At 56.6% G+C, this 24,485-nt stretch overlaps 1 protein-coding gene across 1 annotated transcript; it reads left to right on the forward strand.

The window, feature by feature from the left end:
- The first annotated feature begins 120 nt into the window (after positions 1 to 120).
- Positions 121 to 24,419, forward strand: ASIC4 (acid sensing ion channel subunit family member 4). Its single transcript, XM_025405161.1, is given in 11 exon segments — positions 121 to 183; positions 185 to 1,087; positions 17,260 to 17,404; positions 17,503 to 17,630; positions 17,817 to 17,979; positions 18,391 to 18,447; positions 20,691 to 20,844; positions 22,680 to 22,771; positions 22,853 to 22,932; positions 23,240 to 23,344; positions 23,580 to 24,419. Coding segments are annotated over 11 exon segments (2,004 nt in total). The 3' UTR covers positions 23,694 to 24,419.
- Positions 24,420 to 24,485: the final 66 nt, after the last annotated feature.

Genomic DNA, 24,485 nt, shown 5'->3' on the forward strand with positions numbered 1-24,485 from the left:
GATCTCTGTCCTGGGCTGGGGACTACCCCCTCCCCTGGCCTGGCTCCTGACGCCCGTGCTGCCGGTGAAACGCTGTTGACATGTCCTGAATTATTAAGCACGGGGTGGGCTCCGGAGCACATGCTGAGTGGAGCGGCTGGGGCTGCGCGGCGTGGCGGAGCAGCGCTCGCTCCCTCGCTCACTCTCTCGCTCGCTCGCAGGGACACACGCAGGGGCTGACAGCTGTGCTGGTGCTGATAAGGGAAGCCACAAGGAGACGATCGAGGAGAGAGACAAGCGGCAGCAGAGGCAGCAGCGGCAGAGGCAGCACCAGGGCTGCGGAGCTGCTGGGAGTGGGAGTGACTCCCCTACCTCGGGCCCCCACCCTGTCCCTGTCCTCCTCCCGCTTGCCCTGAGTTTAGAAGAGCAGCCGCTGCCACTACTGCCACTCGGGAGGGCACCAGGGCTGCTGGCTAGGGAGGGACAGGGCAGGGAGGCTCTGGCCAGTCCCAGCAGCCGGGGACAGATGCCGATCGAGATTGTGTGCAAAATCAAATTTGCTGAGGAGGATGCGAAACCCAAGGAGAAGGAGGCAGGGGATGAGCAGAGCCTCCTCGGGGCTGCTCGGGGGGCAGCAGCCCCCCGGGACCTGGCCACCTTTGCCAGCACCAGCACCCTGCATGGACTGGGCCGGGCCTGTGGTCCAGGCCCCCACAGACTACGCAGAACCCTGTGGGCACTGGCCCTACTCACCTCGCTGGCTGCCTTCCTGTACCAGGCGGCTGGCCTGGCCCGGGGCTACCTGACCCGGCCTCACCTGGTGGCCATGGACCCCGCTGCCCCAGCCCCAGTGGCGGGCTTCCCGGCTGTCACCCTCTGCAATATCAACCGCTTCCGGCATTCGGCACTCAGCGATGCCGACATCTTCCACCTGGCCAATCTGACAGGGCTGCCCCCCAAAGACCGGGATGGGCACCGTGCCGCTGGCCTGCGCTACCCGGAGCCTGACATGGTAGACATCCTCAACCGCACTGGCCACCAGCTCGCCGACATGCTCAAGAGCTGCAACTTCAGTGGGCATCACTGCTCCGCCAGCAACTTCTCTGTGGTGAGTTCTGCCAGCTGGGCTGCCTGGCCTGGGGTGACTGGAGGCTGGGGAGCGGGAAGGAGTGGTGGCAGTGGTGTGCAGGGGCATCCTCAACAGGGCTTCCCTTCCTTCCACCACCAGAGGCTGGCCTCGTGTCTCTCCAAGCCTGGCATCTCCCTCTGGTTTCCCAGCCATGGAGCAGTGGCCGCTCATAGGGCTTACCCTGGGGCGCCTGCTGCTACTCTTCTTGTAGCACTCTTCTTGCTGCTGCTGCAGTGCCCAGGTCTGGGAGTTGGGGTGGGGGTTCCTGGGGTGGGCCCAGGTGTCCTGGAGCTGGCTGGCTTGCAGGGAAGGGACATACCATCCCAAGGCCAGACCAACTGACTCCCACTTTTCTCTTGCTCCCTTTTTCTTCCGAGGCTACTGGATTCTTCCCACCAAACGAAGGAGATGGGGAGGGGAGGTTTGGGGGGCTCCATCTAGGGAAGGACCCCAGGCGGCCTCCTGGGGAGCTGGCCTGGTGGGCAGGCTGCAGAGAGCCCGTCTTCAGGACACTAGGTGCCAGTGTCTCTTCTGAATCTCTGTGTCTCTCACATGCCCGCCTCACAGACTCCCTCACACATCCCTCTTTCATTCTGCCCTCCAGCCCTCCCGAGGGCCAGTCCCCCTCTGTCTCCTGTTATAGCGGCTCCCATGCCCAGATCTGGCTCTTACACTGGGAATCACTGGTTCACTCTTATGTGCAAAACTCACCCTCACTGCTGCCCCAGCATGGGTGCATGCACACATGCACGCACACACACACACACACACTGCTGGGGGACACAGTTTCCTGCACACTCCCTCGCTCCCACACACTCACTGTCCCTGTCACTACACTCACATGCACACCTGCACACCCACACCCAGAGAGCTACTCATCTCCATTTCTAGCTCCCAGCTCTCGCTTAGCTGCCAAGCACAGGGTCCCACTGTGGATGCCATCCCTTCTCATGACACCCCCCCCATCTATCCCAACTGCTGCTCCCCATTTGGAGACTGCTGGCGCCATCTCTCACCTATGTGTGAGCACAAACACACACACCCTCTCCAGGAGAGGGGTGTGAGCTTGGGCTGCTCTCCCATGCACGCCTCCCACAGTCAGGTATGTGAGGGGGGTGGGCGTGTCTTGTACGCCGCCTGTCTGTCAGGGCTCCATTCACCCATAGTCACAGGGTATCTAGTATTCATGGTGCTCGAGATGCTTGTCCCCAGTCCACAGTTTGCTCCCAGCGTTGTGTGTCTGTGTGCGTGTATGTTTCATCCTTGTTACCGCTGCCCAGTGCATATGCAAATGTTTGGCGTCAACATGGTGCCCACTCCGGCCCAGCCTCCAGCAGCCAGCCCCAGTGATAGGGACCCCCACCAGGTTCTCACTCACCCGCTGCCTCAGGATCGCCAGGAAACATGCTCCAGCCAACAAGGTTCCTGGCCCCCACCATGTCTGCAGTGTCTGGGGCCTCCTGCCATTGGGCAGGGGAGTTAGGTAGAAACCGAGGGACAGGAGGGGAAGCATTGTGCAGGGAGAAGAGGCAGGGGTATTGGCCTGTTGTCCGGCTGTACACCCCCTCTCCTAGGGAAAATCACTGCTCCCCAAAGCCAGGGTTGGTAGAGTCCCCGAGGAGGAGGATATGGGGTATGGAGGGTGAGTGTGGCCTTTGGGATCCACAGGACTCTGCTGTCCTCAATCCTCACCAGTCCGTACTGGGGGCTGGGCAGAGCTCAGGCTCAGCAGGTGCTGTTGGGGCAGAAATCAATGGGGTCTTTGTGTCCCTGAGCGGGAGCTGGGGGTGGGCAGGAAAGGGGAAGGGTGATGAGACCTCGGTGGGAGGAAAGGAGAGGAAGAGCTGGAGGGGGTGAGGAAGTAAGGGGAGGAAGGCAGAGGGTTCTGCTTGGTCTCCAGGCTAGGAGGCGGTGCCTGGAGGATACAGGAACAGGGATCCCCTGATCAAGGCTGGTGAGTCCCCGGAATCCTGGGGATGGCCCGGAGGAGTGTGGGTGGATTTCCCACAGGCCCTCTCGTGCCCTGGGGCTGGAGAGAGGAGGATGGTAGAAGTCTGTGGGCTGAGGTTCTGGCCCTGGTGCAGGACAGTGAGGGGTAGAGGGCATAGCAACCACTGGGGGACAGGAATTCCCCTTTGGGATTTCCATTTCCCCTGTCTCCAGCCCAGCCTCCTACCCTTCTGCACACACTGCATCCCCTGTCTACTGAGCGTAACTCTCTCTTGGGTCTGGCATTCAAGGGCTGAGTCTGCTGCAGATTCACCAGGGTCTGGAATTACAGGTTGGGCTGGGGGCCCATGATCCATGGCAGTGGGGAAGATGGGGTGTATTACAGGGGAAAGGCTGGAGAAGGGGGAAGGAGATGAAGATATGGGGTCTCCAAAAAGGACATGAGGTCCATAATCAGCTCTGTGGTGAGGACCTGGAGTCAATGATGGGGATTTGGGGTCTATGGTGGGGAGATGGCTATGTGAGCTGGTTGGTGGGGAGCCTGCCAGGGTATGAGTGGTGAGATGGTCAGAGACAGGGACAGGCTTCACCAAGGGGCTGTTATGTGTTTTCTGTTGCTTTCCCTGTTTCTTCCTTCCCACTCCCCACTCTGCTGTGACCTTTCCTCCGGAATCCAAGTTAATAAATGTCACATTTTCCAGCCTATTTTTACTCCGGGTAATGTGCCCTCCCCCAGTCCCCTCTGCTGCTGCTCTTGCTTCTGTTACCACTGCAATCGCTCTCCCCCCACGCTCCCTAATATCCCTTGATGCATTCCCAATCAGTCAGTCAATCAACATGGAGTTCTGCATGCCTACTATGTGTTCGACTCCCTGCTCAGAGCTGTGGAAGACAGCAAAGATGGGAAGCCCTGTCCCCAGTCCCTGTCCTCAAGCAGCCTATAGTCTCATGGTAGAGTGGGGACAGGGATACTCAGAAGCTTAAGCAACCATGCAAGAGTTAATCAGCCATGCAAGTGGTGTCATAAGGTGCCAGGATCAATTGCCAGACGAGGTGCATGGGTAGTAAGAGGCTGAGTTCAGAGAGGGAGAGGCCATTCTGGGTGGAGGAGAGCTGGGAAGACCTAGGGGATGAGGCAGGCTGGGCACAGTTTGGAGAGGAGAAGAGGGAAGAGGGGAGAGAGGAGAGGGCTCTGGGAGGCAGTGCTCTGCACCATGGCTAGCTCCAGCTAGTTACCTCTGCTCCTCTCTTCTTCTCCCTCCCCTCCTCACTCAGTCTCATACCATCTCACTCCTACCCATTCTACCACCTGTATGTCCCCCACCCCCAGCCTTGTAGACAGCTCTCCCTTCCTCCCTGATTCCTGCCGCCATCTGCTACCCACACCCCCTTCCTCCAAGCCCCAGTTCTACCTTCCCCACTGCGGCCTGCTCTCAGCCTGCCCTCTTACTAAAAGGCAGAAATCACTCTTTCTCCCGAGGCTTCATTTCTTGAGCTGTAAAATGCAAGGGTGGCTCTAAAATTCTGCATCTCCTCTCACCTGGGGACCACCAGGATTCGAACCTCGGCTCCACCCATTTAGCTGTGTGGCCGTGGGGAAGCCAAAAAGCTTCGTGAGCATCAGTTTGTGTATTCTTTAAATAGGATATTAGAACCTAAAAATTGGGGGTTGCTGTGAGGATTAAAGAGATGCTCCTAAAGAGCTTATAGCACACTACCTGGCACACACATCGTATACACTGTGTAAGCGTCAGCTGTTATAAATGCCGCCACCCCAACTCCCGGCTATCTTTAACCTGACTGTTCTCAGCACCACCTACTGGTTTCCGACCCATGTACTGGCATCTTCATTACTCTCCATTACCTAGTCATCCCCCCGCTTTTGACCCTGTGGCCCACACCCTCCTCTGCCCTGTTCTAGCATTCCCATTCTATTCAGCCCTCCAAAATATGCATGCACGTGTGCATAGGTGCAGAAGTGTGCACACACTGTCTAGATCAGTGCTGGCCAATAGAACATTCTGTGGTGATGGACGCGCTGTGCACCTGTGCTTGTACAACATGGTAGTCACTAGCCACATGTGGCCGTTGAGCACTTGAAATGTGATTAGTGCAACAGAGAAAATGAATTTTTAATTCAAAGAGCCACACGTGGCTATAGGCTGCCGCGCTGGACAGCACAGCTCTGAATGGCCCTAGGAATGAGACTGTCTGGTTAGGGCAGGGCTGGGATTACAACTGGGACCACAGAATATAGGGGGTAGCTGCCGGCTGTGATTTGAAGTCATGCCGTCTACTCTGTGGGCTGCGATCTCAGATGGAGCTGAGGATAGGGTCTGTGTCTGGGGGCTGGGGGCAGTGGGGTGTCTGGAAACACCATGTGAGCAAAGGTGCCTTTCTTCCCAGGTGCAGGACATGACCTTAGTCTTTTCCATGTTACTGTCTGGAAATTTGAGGCTGGGGGAGGTGGAGAAGCCCTGTGGAGGCATGGGTAGGAGCCAGCCCCTCTCCTCAGGGTCCTCAAGGGTCCAGGCAGCCCCTGGAGGGCTAGGAGCCCAGGGCCCTGTGGGTGCCTCACTATCTCCATCCCCTCTGGGCTCTCCGGTCTCCCTCCCCCTCCCGACCCTCCTTCCCCACACGCTGGTGACTGCCGTGACTATTAATCACTCGCCCTGTTCTCTTCCTCTCTACTAATCAGGCACAATTAGACAAGGCCTCTTCCAGCTGGGCAGTCCCCCTCCCTGCCCTCCTCTCTTCTCCCTGCCCCACCCAACCACCAGCCAGGACAGCTCTGAGGCACAGAACAGCATGAAAGCCCTCTCTCTCTCTCTCTCTCTCTCTCTCTCTCTCTCTCTCTCTCTCTCTGGCTGTCACAGGACCCAGTTTCGGGCTGCTCAGCATCCACTCCTTCTGTCTCAGCGACCTCCTTAGCCCCTTCTCCTCCCAGCGTGTGGTCAGGCCAATACTGACAGTCTCTGCCTTCCACCCCCTGCCCTTGGCCCTGGGAGGAGCTACTCCACACTCCATCCCAACTCCACACCTTTGCCACTGGGTTGGAGGTTCCAAGGGCTGCCCCTTGCCCCGTTGGCTGTGGAAGGGAGGGGGTGTCCACTGAGGTGGGTCCAAGCCTCTAATCTGCTGCACAGGCGTCCCTCTGACTCCCCCAGCCTGTCCAGCCCTCTATTCCCCGTGGTCCCAGCTTCTCCTGAAGCATAAGCCTTAAGCACATTTAGTTCAACATCTGGTTCAGGGCGGATGCTGCCCTCAGGAGCCAGGCAGGTCAGGTTGGGGTGGGGGAATACAGTAGGGAAGGGTGGGGTCTGAGGAGAACTGAAGACCACTTAGTCTTGAAGGACGCAGCTGCTCCTCAGCCCCAGCTAACTGTTGCCCTGTGTGAGGAGCCCAGGATGGCTGGGTCTTCCAGTGTGTCAAAAGCAGCTTCAAATCGTGATTATTTTAACAGAACAGTAACTGATTTAAAAAATACTGAGGGCTGCCAACCCCTCAGATTGCACCCACCCTCTCCACCTTCCACCCCACACCAGCTGCGGCTCAGACCCTCCTGGAGGGGTGCGGTCAGCCTGCCTGTTTGGGCAGTGGAGTGGTTGGAAGGGATGTAAGTGGTGTGGCCCGGCAGGGAAGGGCAGGGACTGTTACTGTCTCAGAGGGCTGGTCTTCAAGGGCAGTGGGAGGACCGTGAGGGACATGCCCCACCCAGCCCCACTCAGCAGCCCCGTGGCCTCTTCATTAATCAGGAATCAGCCCCGAGCTGGGCTCATTATCAGCTCAGCTTCTCAGACACTGCCGGAAGATGCTGATTAGCGTTTGAAGAAATGGCCCCACGTCCTGTCCCCCTCTGATCCTCCCTCTGTCTCCCCTGCCCCACTCCTTCCTGGACCCCCACCCCTGCCCTTCTGCTTCTTGGGAGGAATCTGCTCCCTCTTGTGGCTGGCGGCAGGGCTGCCTCTGCTAGGTCCAGGCAGGGGGCAGGAAGGATCAGGAATGGAGAGGCAGGGGCACCCAGGGAGCACTACAGGGAGCATTGGAATGTCAAGACCCAAGCCACTGAGTCCCTGAGTCAGTGGGTCCCATGGGGAGGTGGGAGGAAGTGAAGGTGGTGGAGCCTGAGGTGGTCCAGGAGACATGGATGGCCACTCTGGAGGAGGGAACAGAGGCCGGCCTCAGGCTGCTGAGTTGTAAGTGTTCCCTGCCCTTCCAGGCTGGCCCTGCAGCCCACCTCCTTTGAGCACCTGGGAAGAGGAGGTGGGAACAGCCAGCACTGGGGGCAGGAGGGCCAAGGAGAGAAGATCTGCCATGTTTGTTTGTTTTTTGATTTTTTGCAAATCATGGTGGAGACTTAGGGTCTTCAGAAGGATGAGTGAGGGTGGGAAGGCAGGAGGAGGACAGAGGGGCAGAGACCCTAAGAGTGGAGATGGGAAGGTTCAGTGGTGTGTTTTCCAGGAAGAGATGGGCAGGGGTCTGCACTTCTTCCCCTGGCTCCTAGCCTGGGGCTGGCAGCGCTGGAAATCCAACCCACCCCTCAGATGCTCACCATGCCCTTGGGACACCCGTGGGTGTTGGGTTGGAGGGGGAGCAGTTCCAGAGAGATAGGCACGGGCTGCAGCAGCCGAGGCGGCAGCAAGAGTTCAGAGAGGAGCCACGGGATGATTAAGGGGAAATGGAGGATTGATTTAGGAGGAAAGATTAAAGGAGCTAAATCCGTGGCGCTTGGCTCAGCGGTGACTAAGCGTGGACAGGATAATAGCTTACAAATGTGTGGAAGGTGTAAATACCAAACGGGGGGAGGGGAGGCGGCTCGGCGGGCTCAGGGGGCGAGGTGGGGGCTGGGCAGGCCCCCGGGAGAGCTGGGAACCCCTGGGCGACGGCCCCTCCCCAGTGGGGGCTCACGGGGGAAGGAAACGGGACGTTGGGGAGCCCCGGGTTCCCAGCAGGGGTTCCGTTTCTGGCCGCAGCCTCCCGGGCCTCGTGCCGATCTCCATGTCTCACTCCCTCCTGGCTGGGGATCTGAGGTCGCAGGTTCAAATCCCACCCGAGCACCCGAGTCCCTCAGTGCCCCTCGGCCCCGGGCCTTTCAGCCGCTTCAGGTCAGCCAGCCAGGCCCGGCTCCGCATCCATCTCCTAGGGACCCCGGCCCCTGTCGCCCCCTCTCCGGCCGCGGCGGGGGCGGGCGGCGGTGTCTCCCTCCGCGGTGGAAGCCTCTGGCGCTGCTGTGTGCGGAGGTCACTTTGCTGAGGAGCCGGGAGCCGGGGGAATGCAAATGAGGCAGACCCAGGGAGGAGAGCGAAGGAGCCCAGAGGAGATGGGAGGGAGGGCGCTCGGGCGCCGTGATGGATGCCTGCCCCGCGGGAGGGAGGCGGGGGGCGGCGAGGCGCGCGAGCCGGTGGGTGCGGCCCTCTGGGTGCGGGTGGGCCAGGCCTGGGCGGCCAGACTGTGTGTGCGGGAGAGGGCGGGGGGCCAGGGCTCCTGGCGGGCGCACACCCACCCACCCACCGTCCCCGCCGCCTCCTTCTGTCTTGTCTCCTGAACTCCCGCCTGGTTGTGGGTGTGTGCTCCACTGTGTAAGCAAAACTCTCGACGAGGAACTTTGCATCGAGGGGCGGGAATGTCAGGCAAGGACTTAGTTACCAATTCACCAATTAAAAATTGACTTTCTAGGGTGTAAGGCCTAAGCGGTCGCTGCCCGGGGAACGGTTTTGGCTGTTAACCTGGGTCCCGGAGGCCTTCATCCTCCCGTTCTCTCCCGTGGAAGCGCGGCGCCCGCCGGGGACCACAGCCTTCTTCCACAGCCCCAGCCCTCCCTGGCTCCTAGGGCTCCCCTGTCCCTTCCACCACAGCTCACACATTTACATTTGAACAAACACCGCGGCCATTGCCTCCTAGATCCACCGTAGGGAGGAAGCGGCCCTGAAAAGCTCATGGGTGGCAGTGGAGTGGAGGCGGGGAGGTGGGGGGCCCCTGTATGCACGTGTAGAACCAGGCCTGCTGAGGGCGGCTGTGTATTCCTCTTTCTTGAGTGTGGCCTGGTCTGATGCCCCTCCTGGGTGAGCCAGGTGGCTTGTTTAGAGAAGTTTTTTCCTGACCCTGCCAGCCAAATTGAGCTCCTGTTCCACCTTGGTGGCCTTGGCTAGGTCACCCCATCACAACAAGGATCACAACTAGTAATAATTTATCCATTTGTGTGACTGGTGGATTTGTGAACATGCCTGGTGCAGTTCACGGTGTTTATGTTGTAAGTGCCCCATAAGCACTTTGGTTTTTTTTTTGTTTTTTTGTTTTTCTTTTTTATTTTCGAGATAGGGTCACGCTCTGTTGCCCAGCTGGAGTGCAGTGGTGCCACCACGGGGGCTCCCTGCAGCCTCAACCTCCCGGGCTCAAGAGATCCTCCCACCTCAGCCTCCTGAGTAGCTGGGACTACATGTGTGAGCCACCATGCCTAGCTAATTTATTATTATTTGTAGAGATGAGGTCTTGCTATGCTGCCTAAGTTGGTCTCAAATTCTTCGGCTCAATCCATCCTCCCACCTTGGCCTCCTAAAGTGCTGGGATTACAAGTGTGAGCCACCGCGCCTGGCCCGTAAGTACTCTGAATGAATGAATGTCTCTGCAGCCAGACAGCAAACTCCTTGAGGGCAGAGGCTGTCTATTTTGTTCTCTGTTGTATGTCCAGTGCAAAGCACAGTGCCTGACACTGTTGAACACAGGCTCAATGAATAGTGTTGGACAAGTTTGGACAATAAGTGTTGTTTGAACACTCACCAGTTCTTGAGTGTCTACTATTTGTAGGTACTGTGTGCCAGGTGTATGTCACACGGTGGCTATGGGTGGACTCCAGGCCCAGACTGCCTGCCCTGTCAGTTTCCTTATCCTGTCTGTACCTCCGTTACCCTGTCTGTAAAATGAAAACCATAGGACTACCGCCAGTATAGGAGTTTTGTGAGGATTAAGGGGTTAATCAATATAAAGTACTTAGACCTGTGCCTGGCACAGAGGTAAGTACTAAGTAAATGTTAGTGGTTGCTATGATTTACGTGCATTCTGTCTTTCCTCATAACACCTCTGAAGGGCGCCTGTGGTTATTCCCATTTTACAGATGAAAAATGGAGGATCGGAGAGGGTAATCGATTGAATCTGAATCCCACAGACTTAACTAAGGGTAAGGCCTGGATGTAAACTAGGTTGGGCTTTCCATCCGGTAGGAGAGGCGTATCTCAGAGCCTGGGGATTTCGCTGTGACAGAGCTCCATCCTCTAAGCCACACCCAAATTGCAGAGAGAGCCTGCAAGGTGCTTGATGCCCTGTGAGGATGCGCCCAGTGGGGATCCAAGATGAAAATGACTGCACCATCCTGGCAGGAAGCTCCATTCCCCAAAGGGCCTCACCCCTCCCTTGAGCATCTGCCAGGAATCACTGAATTGATCTCTAATCCTCTCATCTAACTTTAGGAGGAGGAATTACCATTCCCCTTCTACAGATGAGCAAACCGAGGCTCAGCAAGGTTCAATCACACATCTGAGGTTGTTTGTCCAAAGTTGGTGGGAGAGGCTGGATTTGAACCCTGTTCTGTCAGGCTACAAAATATATGCCCCTTTCCCCATGTTATGAGCCTTCTGTGTATCCATTTCCAGCACCACATAGTGATCAGTCTCTGCCCTAGCTTGGTTCATGCTGGTCTCTACAAAACCCTTATTACTGGTATATGTATATGACTGCACTTCGCAAATGCCTTTCACATACTTCCACTATTTTGAGATGTACAACTAATCTGTGAAATAAGCAGGGATTTCTGTCTCTGCTTGACACATGAAGAAACTGAGGCCCAGAGAAGTTGATAAATCACTTTACTAACCTAAGTCACACAGGCTGTCAGTGGTGGAACTAGGGCTGAAACTAGGACCTGCCGACTCCCAGGGAGGTGATGTTGGCCTGTGAACCTGGGGTCTACTTCTGAATCTGCCCCTGTTTTCTGCATGCATGCCCTTGGATCTGAACCTTGCCATCTCTAGGCTTGTTTCTGCCTCTGTACAATGAGTGATTGGACTGAGTGACCTCGAAGTACTGAGTGATCTCGAAGTTCTGAGCAGTGCAGACACCCTAGGCATTTTGGTTGGTGCTATCTTCCTTTCTCTGCCCCTGGAAAGGATAGGGAAGGAAAAGGCTTTGAACCTGGATACTGTGCCACCCCTGAATAAAGCCAGGCCCTGGGAGCTGTTCCACCCCAGGGTGCTGGTCACAGTCCAGAGCAGATGAAGATGCACCCCCTTCCACTAGCCCACTCTGGACCCAGGGGCAGAAGAGTTCATTCTGGGAGTGCCTAAGTGAGAGGCATGGGGTGGACCCCATCAAGGGGAGAGCTGATAGAATTTGGGGGAAGGGACACCATGGAAGAATGTCAGGGCGGGGAGGTGCCGGGACCAGAGGCAGGATGCCCAGAAGGCAGTGGAGATAAAGCCCAGGCCGAAGATTAGCTCTGGGATTAGCCTGGCCTCGGCAGCTCCTGGCTGCTGCTTATCTCCTGGAGGCCCAGGGCCCTCTCCCCGCCATAGCTCTGAGCCCTGGCCCCGCTAATTGCCGGTTAACCCTGTGGGCTCTGCAAGGGAGGGAGGATGCGAGCAAGCCAGCCAGGGAGAGTTTACTGGAGAAATGGAAGCTGTGAATGGATGGAGCTCCGAGGGCTGAGAGAAGCCACCGCTCTCAGGAGGAGCAAGCTCTGGACAGCTCTCTCCCAACCCCTCATCACTGTCTCAGGCAGATCCTGAGAGAGAGGGGCTGGAGAAGGAGGCGGAGGGCACCTGGAGAGGGGTTCCTGACGTGTTGGGTCAGGGTAGGGAGCCTCAGGCCCAGGGAAAAGTCTAGTAGGAAGACAAGAGGCTGAGACTGTACAGCCAGACTAAGGGATGGATAGAGAAGAAGCAAATAGGATAGAGAATGCAGTGGGCAAGGGACAAAAAGGCCAGGGGGCATCCAGGCCAATGGGAGAGAAAGAGGCCAAGGGGAGGGGACAGGTCAACAGAGGGCAGGAGCAGAGAAACAGAGTCCGGGTGGATAACAAATCAGGGGCAGGGACAGACAGGCCAGGCGGATAGGGAAGGACTTGAGAGACAGACTGAGATCAGGAAACAGAGGCTAGCAAGGCAGACAGACCCGGGCCGGGGTTCAGGCCAACACTAAAGGGGAGGTGATCAGAGAAGGACAGGCAGGGGCTGGCCAGAAGGAAGGTGGGGGAGGGGACCCGAGGGTCTGTGTGCAGCACAGACATAGTCCTGTCTACGAGCTGTCAGCCAAGGCTGGGAGGGGCTTTGGGAAGCCACATGCACCCGCTAGGGCTAGCAGCGTGGGCCTGGAGCTAAGGCAGAGAGACAAGGAGGGCCAGACCAAAGGAGGAGGTGGGGGTCTGAGATGAGGACAGCGCCCAGAGACTGAGAGCTGGTGATCTGGAGATAGCCCCTCTGCCATCAGGACACTCCCTGGCCCACAACCTTCCCCTTTCTGTGACTGGACCCTGGACTCTTAACTCCTTTGCATACTGTGCCCCCCTTCCTGGGCCAGTCCATGGGGAGGGAGCAGTGGACAACCTGTGGGACCTTGTGGCAGAGCTGCCGTGCCGTCTCCATGGAAGAAGCTGTGGGCTGTGCTGCCACCAGAGGTCTGCCACTTAGAAGCTGATGGCTCCACCCGCCCCTGCCTGCCTGGCCCAGGGACTGTCTCCTGGGCAACACTGCGCTCTGACCAGCAGTCAGGACTGACCCAGGCTGTGCAAGTGTCCTCCTCCTGCCAGTCTGGCCGGTCTGTTCCCTGCAGAGTATCCCTGAGACCCAGACAACTTCCATCCATGTCCCTTTGTCACCCTGACTCTGCACAGCCACCTTGAGGGTTTGTGTGCCAAGGAACCACCACCCTCGCCAGCTAGGCATTCATTCTGCCCTGTGTGGGGTGGGCTCGGTGCCATGTAGCATATGTCTGTGTGTGTCTGTTGTAGGTACCAGGTAGGGACGCTGCCCCAGCCCCTCCGAGAGTCAGAAGCCTCCAAGAGTCATTCATTCACTGAACACCCACCAGGTGTTCTATAAGCACCTACTGTGCTTTGACACAGGGTTCAGTTCTGTATGAATCTCGGCTGTCATTTACTTGCTGTGTGCCCTTAGCCAAGTCACTTTCCTTCTCTGAGCTTCCGGTACCTAATCATTAAATGGGGACAACAATACTTAGCTCATATGGGTTTCTTGGAGACTCAAAAGAGAAAATAGATCAAAAGCACCTATCACAGGACTTGGTACAAAGTGGGGATGTTTGATAGTGTTTGCTTTCCTTCCTCCCATCTCACACCTCCTTCTGCAAATCTTGCTGGGCTCTGGGGATGCCAAGAGGGAAACAGGACTCCTGGTCACAAGGAGTTCATGGTCCCATGGGTGAGGCTGAGCTTCAGAGAGACCATAATGGTGCCTGACAGACAGGGCTCCGCCAAGGTGGTGCTGAACGCTGAGCGAAACGAGTGAGGAGCTCATAATATGGGTACCCCACGTCGACCATGCCTTCTTTAGCCTTTCAACTGAAGCGTATACGCAAAACTGGCTGTGTCAGCAAGAGCTGATTCCAGCATCTTCTTGGTTTGAATTAGGAAGAGGTTGAGTACTTTCAGATTTCTACAAATACTAATATATGCCTCCCATCTGCCTTTTCCACACCACTAGGAACCAGGAAGTTTTTCTTTTCTTTTTCTTTTTTTTTTTTTTTCTTTTTTTTTTTTGAGACAGAGTCTCGCTTTGTCACCCAGGCTGGAGTGCAGCAGTGCAATCTCAGCCATTTGCGAATCTCCTACCTCAGCCTCCTGAGTAGCTGGGACTACAGGCGCCCGCCACCACACCCGGCTGATTTTTGTATTTTTAGTAGAGATGGGAGTTTCACCATGTGGCCAGGCTAGTCTCAAACTCCTGACCTTGTGATCCACCCGCTTCAGCCTCCCAAAGTGTTGGGATTACAGGCATGAGCCCCAGGGCCTGGACTTTTTTTTTTTTTTGAGATAGAGTCTCACTCTGTTGTCCAGGCTAGAGTACAGTGTGATCTCAGCTCACTGCAACCTCCGCCTCCTGGGTTCAAGCAATTCTCCTACCTCAGCCTCCCGAGTAGCTGGGATTACAGGTGCCCACCATGATGCCCAGCTAATTTTTGTGTTTTTAGGAGAGATGTGGTTTCACCATGTTGGTCAGGCTGGTCTCGAATCCCTGACCTCAAGTGATCTGCCCTCCTCGGTCTCCCAAAGTGCTGGGATTACAGGTGTGAGCCACTGCACCTGGATGGGACAGAGGAATCTTGCACCCAGCCCACTTCAGGGTTCCTCCACCTCCAGTGACTTGTGATAAGAGCACAGGTCTAGAGTCGGGCTGTCTTGCTGGGTTCTCCCCTTCATCTAGTGCCTTTCTATTCACAGTGTGGTCCATGGACTTTCAGCCTTGTCCAACCCCCTCCCCACATCTGTTCTATCAGAATCTGCACTTTAAAAAGATCCCCCTGATTCATGTGCATAATAGCATTTGAGAAGCCCTGAGCTTGAACATCTTGGGAAACCAGCTGAATTCTCTGAGCCTCCATTTCTTTCTCTGCAGAATGGGGAGATAATAATACCCACCTCACAGGGTAGTTGTGAGGATTCATCCAGATAGACCATGTGAAGCGTTTAGCACACTGCATGGGGGCATACTGAGCGCTCCTGAGCTGTCCGTGACACCCACTCCTGCCCCACAGATGGACACATAATAGGGAGGAGGGCAGGGGTGATACCAATGGGGTCAAGAACTTGAACCTGGAAGCTGGTAAAGGTGTGTGTGGGGTGTTAGGAAAGGAGAAGACTCAGGGGACAGGTGAGGAATTGAAGGGAAGCCGATATGGAGAAGAAAGGGTGAGGAAGGTCAAGAGGAACGGTGCAGAAGCGAAAGGGGAATGGGAGAAGAGAAGGGGACGGGCCTGGGGCCCATTCCTGTTTCATCTACCTGGATGGGGCTGGGGCAGGAGCTGGGTCCTGAGGTAGGGTAGGCTTGGGGTGGGGGTACAAGCAATGGTTTGCGGGAGCAGCTGGAGCCTTGCCCCTGACCCCTGGATGAGGTGCACCTGTCCTTCTTCCCAGCTGTGTGACTTTGAATGTCACTTCACTTCTCTGAGCTGTGATGTCCTCATCTGCAGTAGTCGGGACAACTACACCTAGCTGGTACTGAGGGGATGTGGGCAGCGGTAGACAGCACCGTGTTCTGTAAACTCAGGGTGCTTTGTTTGTGGTGCACACGTTTTTGTTTCGGGAACGGGAGGCAGGGTGGTTGAGTGGTAGAAGAACTGTGGGAGAGAGAAGGATCCGGGCTGCAGCTCCCAGAGCACCGCAGCAGGGAGGTCTAGTTCTCAGGGATGGGGACCCCTAGGAGGTCTCGGGAGGACTCTCAGTTGGTTCGCTGCTCTCCACCCGGCCCCTCTTCCTTCTGCACTCCCCCTGTGAAACCAGGCATTCAGGATCTCTTTTTCCTTCCACACTGCTTCCTGCTATTTCTCCCAGCTTTTACCAGTGGAAAATGTTCCCAAGGAGAGGGGAGGGGGAGCGGGAGAGCGTGATTGAGTGCGCCGACCCCTTGCCCCCAGGGAAGGTGCTGCCTGTGATGGGTTTGACCCAGGGGCTCGGCTCTGTTGGGGAAGCCTGGCAGGGGGGAACTAGAACCCGCCTCTCCCTCAGCCTCTTCTCCACCCCTGCCGCTGCGCAGCTGCTGGCGGCAGCTAAATCCCCAGCAGGAGCCTGGGCTTCCATCTCCGGGGCGCCAGCGCCATCTGCTGTCCATGCAGGAGAACTGTCCGCAGAGGAAAAGGGAGCCTGGCTTCTGTGCTGCAGAGACAGCTTATTAAGTGTCCCTTGTGCCCCGCACTGGGCCGGAGGCTGGGGACACCAGACAGGCTCACTGCTTCTGTGCAGCATACACGCTCATTGAGGGAGATGGACAATGGACAGGAGACAAGTAGATGAACAAGATCATCTCAGGTCTTGATAAGTACTTTGGGCAAACCAACAGACATGTGGATGCAAGGACGGTGACACTGAACGTGTCTGTGTGATGTATGAGTGTGACATGCTGAGGCTTCAGCGATGGGCAGCTAGCCATACCAAGAGTGTGTGTGCAGTGGCATTCCAGGAGAGGGGACAACAACAACAAAAGCCTGAGGAGGAAAGGAGTCCGAGTGTCTGAACTTGTCAGATATGGGGGAGGTGGTGGAAAGGCAGGCAAGGGCCACATCACATGGGCACTTTTGGGTTAGGGAAGGAGCGTGACTTTGTTATGTGGGAAATGGGAAGCTATTGTTGGGTAAGTCAGTGAGTGGTTTCATTGGATCTGAGCACCGTGGACTGGGCACCATAGCTTCCAGTAGGGAGGGGCAAGGGTGGACCAAGGTGGGAGACCAGTTAGAAGGAGATGGCAAAATGGGGGTTGCTGGAGAAGGAAGGAAAGTGGATGGATTCTAAATATATTTCAGAAGTGGCCTGGAGGCTGGATGTGGTGGCTTATGCTTGTAATCCCAGCACTTTGGGAAGCCAAAAGCAGAAGGATTGCTTGGGCCTAAGAGTTCAAGACCAGCCTGGGCAACATGGCAAGACCCTGTCTCTACAAAAATAAAATAAAAAATAAAAAAACTTAGCTAGGCTTGGTGGCATATGCTTGCAATCCCAGCTGCTTGTCAGGCTGAAGCAGGAGGATGGCTTGAGCCTGGAAAGTTGAGGCTGCTGTGAGCCGAGATCGTGCCACTGCATACCAGCCTGGGCAACAGAGCAAGACCATATCTAAAAAAAAAAAAAAAGAAAGAAAAAGAAGCAGGGATGATGGATGGGGAGATTTTAGAAATTCCGACTTGAGAAACTGGATGGATATAGTGGGGTGGTTTACTAGGGAGGAGGAGGATGGTGTGGGGCAGGCAGCGTTTGGGAAGGTGTTGATGTGCTGATATGTTAAGTTGGAGATGCCTTTTAATCATCTAAGGGAGGCCATCAGTGGAAAAGTTGGCGCTCATTGGAGAGACTGGGCTATACATTGCTTGCTAGGATATGGGACTGGAGTGTCCAAGCAGATCTAGTGGCCCTCGGCGGGGAGCAGGGAACTTCGGAGTTGCCTTGGCCACTCCTTTCATCTCCCCTCCTGCTCTCTCACCCCACCTCCCAGGTCTATACTCGCTATGGGAAGTGTTACACCTTCAACGCGGACCCGCGGAGCTCGCTGCCCAGCCGGGCAGGGGGCATGGGCAGTGGCCTGGAGATCATGCTGGACATCCAGCAGGAGGAGTACCTACCCATCTGGAGGGAGACAAGTACGCAGGCCGGAAAGGGACAAGGGCCATCTTGGGGACTGGGGCCTGGGCCCTCTGCCTGGGATGGGTTTCCAAAGGTCCCCATCTCTGCTGTGCAGATGAGACGTCGTTTGAGGCAGGTATTCGGGTGCAGATCCACAGCCAGGAGGAGCCGCCCTACATCCACCAGCTGGGGTTCGGGGTGTCCCCAGGCTTCCAGACCTTTGTGTCCTGCCAGGAACAGCGGGTGAGCACCTCCTGCCAGGCCCTGGATTGGGCACAGGGCTCACCTTTGGGCTCAGAGGGGATGCAGAGCAAACCTGCCCTTTAGAAGCTCACAGCCTGCCAGCTGTATTGACTTTGCTGGGGCTGTGGGCACTGGAGGACCGGGTGGGATTCCTGAGCATGACCTCATCATAACCCACCTCTGCAGCTGACCTACCTGCCCCAGCCCTGGGGCAACTGCCGCGCGGAGAGTGAGCTCAGGGAGCCTGAGCTTCAGGGCTACTCGGCCTACAGTGTGTCTGCCTGCCGGCTGCGCTGTGAAAAGGAGGCTGTGCTTCAGCGCTGCCACTGCCGGATGGTGCACATGCCAGGTGGGCACCCCACCCCTAGCTAGCCCTCCATGCCACCCTGCTGGGCTCCAGAGCCTCCTGGGGCAAGGCACTGCTCATGTGCACAGGCAGGCGCATGTATACAACATATGTGTGTGTCTGTACCCGTGTGAGTGTGCATGTGTGTGTTTGGGACTTTTAAACATGGTTTCACATATGCCTGTGGGAATGCTGGCATGCAGATGCCTGTGTGCATGTTGATATGTATTTGTGTACATGTATGCTCATTTATATCCATGGTTGCATATTTATGGGGGTTGTGTGTGTGGTGTTCAAGCACATTTATGCAAATGTGTGCATATGTGTGTGCATGCATGTATGTGCTTACATTTGGGCGTGTAGGGGACAGGGGAAGTGATCGTAGATTCTAGGAATAATCTTCTCTCCTTTCAGGCAATGAGACCATCTGCCCACCAAATATCTACATCGAGTGTGCCGACCACACACTGGGTCCGTGCTGCCTACCCTTCCCTACCTCTCCATCAGCCTCTTCATGTCTCTGTCCACTCTTCTCCTCACTGTCTTGGCTCCTCCCCTCCCAGTCTCTTCCTGGAGGGTTCTTCCTGGGGGTTGAGCCTTAGCCCATACTTCAGTGGGGTCGGGGAGAGGTCTGCAGACCTCTGCAGGTACAGACACTTGGGTAAGTGGAGGCAGCAGGGTGGGGGGGTTACAGAGAAGCCAGGACTGGGAGTGAAGGGCTGGGCTTCTCATCTTGGTTCAACCAATGAGCTCACCCACTTTGAGAAAGTGAAATGACTTCTCTCTTGGTCTCAGGAAAAATGCATTGCTGGCTATCAGTGTGGGTAAGGCAAACCCCATCTGTCCACAGATCTTGCCTGATCTGCAGTTCATCCATCTATCCATCCATTCATCGATTCGTGCATTTTCCAGACCTTTACAGCCTGTGCTGGGTACTGGAGGTGAGAGTGGGGGCAACAGCCCTTCCCTTGGAGAGCTTATAGCCCGGCAGGGCTGTGGGCAGCCATTCCCACACAGCCCGTTAACTCCTGGATAGGGGAGCCTCGGGTGTGTGGCAAGGCCCCAAGGAGGGGTGTGCAGCCCTAGCCTGGGAAGGTAGGGAGGATTCCTAGAGGAAGGGACACATTAGCTGAGGCTTGATGGCTGTATAAGAGCCAGGTGCAAAGGGGGACATACACTAAAGACCTGTGGCCAGAAAGAGCATGCTGTGTCCAGGGCACTGAAAGATCTGTGTGGCCACAGGGCAGAGAACAGGGGAGGGAGTGGAAAGAGTGGAGGAGGGAGGCCAGGCACAGTGGCTCACACCTGTAGACCCAGCACTTTGGGAGGCCAGGCTGTGTGGATCACTTGAGCCCAGTAGTTCGAGACCAGCCTGGGTAACATGGTGAGACCCTGTCTCTGCAAAAAATAAAAAAGTGAGCTGGGTGTGGTGGTGCACACCTATAGTCCCACCTATTTGGGAGGCTAAGGCAAGAGGATAGGCTTGAGCCTGGGAGGTCCAGGCTGCAATGAGCTGGGATCACACCACTGCACTCTAATCTGAGCTATGGAGTTACCCTGTCTCAAAAAAAAAAAAAAAAATGGAGGAGGGAGGCTCTAGGAAGCCCACAAAGGCCTCTGGCAAGGCAGGAATGCCAGGTGAGTCCAATGAGGTGTGGACAATGGGTAGGAGGGGAGGAGACTCAAAGTCAGGGACTGGCCAAGCTGGCTGCAGTAATCCAGACACCTGGGGCCTTGGGGCTGGGTCTGAGACACTGGGCAGCCAGACACACATCCAGCCCCTCTCTGTCCCCCACACCACCTGCATCTGTCACAGGGGTGATTGGAGGTGTTTAGTGAAGGAACAGATGTGTGATCAGGAGTAAAGAAGCTGCAAGGCACAGCGGGAGATCACAGAGCTGGCAACATGGGGAGCCTTCATCCCCACCAGGCCTGCAGGAGGAGAGACCTGTGGCTGTCCGAGAGGGCTGACTGACAGCAGCATGGCTGGAGGAGCAGCACAGCCTCTGCCACCTACGGCCTGGCAGTGAGGAAGCCAGGCAGGAGAAATACCCTGGCATCTCTTCCCTCTCACCTTCTGTTTCTGCCAGGGCCTCCTGTTGGCCAAACTCAACCCAAAGCCAGAGGACAAGGGAGTTGAGGTGATGCATTTGGCAGAGATCAGCCTCGTAGGGTGCAGAGCAAGGTGGAAGAGTGGAGAGTGGAACTGAAGGGACAGGCAGAGAAAGCCCAGCGCATTGAGCCTGGGAAGCTTGTTGGTCCATTTGTTCTTCTGTTTACCCATCCATCAATCTGGCCATCTGCCATCCATCCATCCATCCATCCATCCATCCATCCATCCATCCACCCACCCACCCATCCATGCATCCCAGCATCCTCTCCACACCTCCTTGTGTGTCTGAGGCCTCACATAGTTGATTAGCTCTGGTGGATGGGCTCTGTTCTCCCTCTGGGCCATGAGGACCCCCCCAGTCCCGGGGGTTGGGAGGGTGCTGGGGGGTTCTGCTTACACCTGCTCTCCGGAGCAGTCTGAAGCTGGTTCAGGTGGGGACCTGCAGCCAGTCCCCTCTAGGAAGCACCGGGGCTGGCCAGTAAAGGCCCTTGGTGTGGGTGTGCCTGCTTCAGGACAGCCCCCGGGCCTCCTCTTTGCAGCTGGTGGGCCACTGGACCACCCTTCTCCAACTCCCACTGTAGCTGCTGCCTCTGTGTTGCAGATTCCCTGGGTGGGGGCCCCGAGGGCCCGTGCTTCTGCCCCACCCCGTGCAACCTGACGCGCTACGGGAAAGAGATCTCCATGGTCAGGATCCCCAACAGGGGCTCAGCCCGGTACCTGGCGAGGAAGTACAACCGCAATGAGACCTACATACGGTATGTGTGTCTGTGGGGGGTGGCTGTGTGACTCTGTGTGTGTGTACGTGTGTGTGAGCATATGTGTGTATGTGTGTGTCTGTGGGTGTGGGTGTGTATGTGTGTGGGGTATATGTGGGTGTGTACGTGTGTGCGCATGCATGTTTGTGTGTATCTGTGTGGGGCATGTGTATGTGTGTGTTTCCTGTGGGTGTGTATGTGAGTGTATGTGTATGTGAGTGTGTGGTATGTGTGTGTGCATGCACACTTTGTGTGTATCTGTGAATGGGTATGTGTGTGAGAGAATGTGTGTCTGTGTGTGTGTGTGTGTGTGTGTGTGTGTGGTGGAGGCTGCCCTCAATAGGCGCTGGGCATGGTGGAGGTGGGGAGTGGGCCGCATCTCTATGATAAGTCTTCTACCAGGAATGCCTTTCATAGCCCTTTACTACTACTACTACTGCTACTACTGCTGCTTCTTCTTCTTCTTCTTCTTCTTCTTCTTCTTCTTCTTCTTCTTCTTCTTCTTCTTCTTCTTCTTCTTCTTCTTCTTTCTTCTTCTTTTTTTTTTTTTTTTTTTGAGACAGAGTCTTGCTCTGTCACTCAGGCTGGAGTGCAGTGGCACAATCTTGGCTCACTGCATCCTCCACCTCCCAGGTTCAAGTGATTCTCCTCCCTCAGCCTCGCAAGTAGCCTGGATTATAGGCACCCACTACCACACCCAGCTATTTTTTTGTCTTTTTAGTAGAGATGAGGTTTCACCATGTTGGCCAGGCTGGTCTTGAACTCCTGACGTCAAGTGATCCACCATCCTTGGCCTCCCAAAGTGCTGAGATCATAGGTGTGAGCCACCGTGCCTGGCCACAGCCCTTTTCTTCTAAGCAGCCCCACTCATTGCTCAAGTCATGTTCAGTGTTTCCACCTCCAGGTCCAAACACCTTTCATCTGAGCTCCCAGCACCCGTACAGATCTCCATCATTACACATATGCCACGTTTCCGAGTGCTTTGCTTATGTGTCTTTCTCCCCTTCTCTAAGGGAGAGGGACAGGATGAGACCGGAGAGAAACACAGTACCCTGCAGGGGGAGGCAGGAGGGACTGCCCTGAGCCTTTGGTCTGGTCCCCTCCAGCCAGTCTACAGTTTCGGAGCATGGTCTGGGTGCCAAGCCCAGTGCTGAGTTCTGTGGGGACAGATGATTACGACACAAAATCCATGCCACAATTTGTCAATGAGCCCACGTTTGATAACGTAGGACTGATTCTCAGGCCTCAGTCAGGGAGGGAAGCCGGGGAGGCATGAGCTCACCTCTTAGGGCCCTGGGTTTGGGTCTGCGAGAGGAGGCGATGGAGAGGTGTCCAGTGAGAGGACGTTGGGCAGAGGGGTGGTGTGGCACGGGGCAGTGGTGTGGTATGGAGCCTGAGCCATAGGCAGCTGTGTGGAGGAAGGAGAAAAGACAGCGGCTGCGGAAGAAGGTGCCGGGGACAGGCCACCAGCTGCCCAGGACACCGAGAAGGGGCATTGTGGAGTAGACTGACAGGCAACAGGGGTCACTGAAGGGTCCACAGAGGCATAAGGAGGAGGCAAAGGCAACACCACTGGCTGTTTTAGAGGAGGGAGCAGGGTTTCCTTCAGGTCCAGGAGTTGTGTTTTGCTCTCCCAGGCCCTTTGCTACCCCTCAAAAGATGAAGCTGACACACATCCGGGACTGCCTCCCCTCACAGCCTTGGGGAGTCCAGGGGGTGGTCACTGACTTCCCCATGCAGAGGTCTCTGATCAAGATCTGCTGGATCCAGGATGCCCCTGCCAGCCTTCTCAGGAAGCGAGGCCCACACGGATACCCTGCTTCCTGTCTCCACAGGGAGAACTTCCTGGTCCTAGACGTCTTCTTTGAGGCCCTGACCTCTGAAGCCATAGAGCAGCGAGCAGCCTATGGCCTGTCAGCCCTGCTGGGTGAGACTGGTGTCCCCCTCAGCTTGTGTGTGGGTGGATCGACCTGGCCGCTCCCTCTGACACTGCTCTCCTGCTTCCCAGGAGACCTCGGGGGACAGATGGGCTTGTTCATTGGGGCCAGCATCCTCACGTTGGTGGAGATCCTTGACTACATCTATGAGGCAAGGGCCCCGGGAAGGCAGGGTGGGAGTGGCAGCCATGGGCAAAGCAGAAGGGGGCAGTGCGGGGTGCCTGGTGGAGCTGGCCTGGCTGGGAAGTCAGGTTCAGGGTTCTCTGCCAGGGTCCCCTGACTGGCTGGCAGGCCTGAGGGCTCAGAGTCAGGAGAAGGGGATAGGTGAGGAGGACAGGGTGTCCTACTGGGAGTTTGCTGTGGCAGTGAGTCCTGTGGGCAGCTGGGCATGGTAAGGCTCACGTTTCTCCTCAACCAATTTCCTGAGCCCACTGCTGTCCCCCACCCTGAACCCCAAGGTGTCCTGGGATCGACTGAAGCGGGTATGGAGGCGTCCCAAGACCCCCCTGCGGACCTCCACAGGGGGCATCTCCACTTTGGGGCTTCAGGAGCTGAAGGAACAGGTGAGGATGAGCTCTACAGAGCATGCAGCCACACCCCCCCAGGACTGACACCCCCATGGTTTCTGAACCAGCCTGTGGAGTGGGCCCTGGAGCCTCTGCCCAAGGTGACAAGGAAAGGCTGGTGGTGTGAGCCCTGGGGACAGCACTTGACCTCTCCCTGTCCCACTCTTTCTCGGCAGAGTCCCTGCCCCCACGAGTTCTCCCTAGCCCACTCCCTCTTTTCTTTCTCCTGCAGAGTCCCTGCCCGAGCCGGGGCCATGCCGAGGGTGGGGGGGCCAGCAGCCTGCTCCCCAACCATCACCACCCCCACGGTCCCCCAGGAGGTCTCTTTGAAGATTTCGCTTGCTAGGATGGTGCTGTGACTGAAAGGATCCAGGAGTCTGAGACCCCTCCTGGGATCCCCAGCACATTCTCCTCCTGCTCCTGGGAAAGGCCTGGGGGCGGTGCTCACTGGGAGGGCCAGGACTCAGTTCCTGCTCTTATCCTCCCCTGCCCTGATGTCAGCTGCTTTGCACAAAGGTCCTTCTTGTCCACACCCCCTTACCCCCAGGCTGGTGCCCCGGGAGGGCTGGAAACCAGGCCATGGGCCCTCATGGAGAGGAAGGGAAGGAAGGAGAGAGGGAGGGGAGGATAGAGCTCATCCCAGCCGGGGAGGGGGAGCCCTCTGTACATTTGTATATATTTAGGGAAAGCCGGGTGGGGGGATACAGATGTAGAAGGTGGGTAGGGCTACACGGGTGGGTGATTTAGGGACAGCCAGGGTCCCAGCCCTAATGTCAGCAGGAAAGGGAGAGCCCCAGGACTCAGGAGTGCTGGGCTGGTCCTGCTTCCTGCCCCTCTCCAGGCCCAGCTCCCCTCTTGGCAGGGGGAGAGGATGGCCCAGCAGGCCTGGCCCAGCTCCCAGTTCCCCCTGCACCAGCCCCACCCCTAGAGTCCCTTCTATAGGGAGGGGGCAGGAGACCTTCCAGACTTCGGCTGAGCTTGGAGGGTGGGAAGGGAGCCTTCTCAGGCCTCTCTCCCTCCAGTCTGATTTTGTAAAGTGCTGATGAGATTGGGAATAAAGAGGCATAAAGAATTCTCTGTGTGTATGTGTGACCAAGCACGCACTGGGGGCTGGGGTGAGGCTGGGCACATGCATGAC

Source organism: Theropithecus gelada, chromosome 12 (assembly GCF_003255815.1).
Source record: "Theropithecus gelada isolate Dixy chromosome 12, Tgel_1.0, whole genome shotgun sequence".
In the NCBI taxonomy this organism is placed as follows: Eukaryota; Metazoa; Chordata; class Mammalia; order Primates; family Cercopithecidae; genus Theropithecus; species Theropithecus gelada.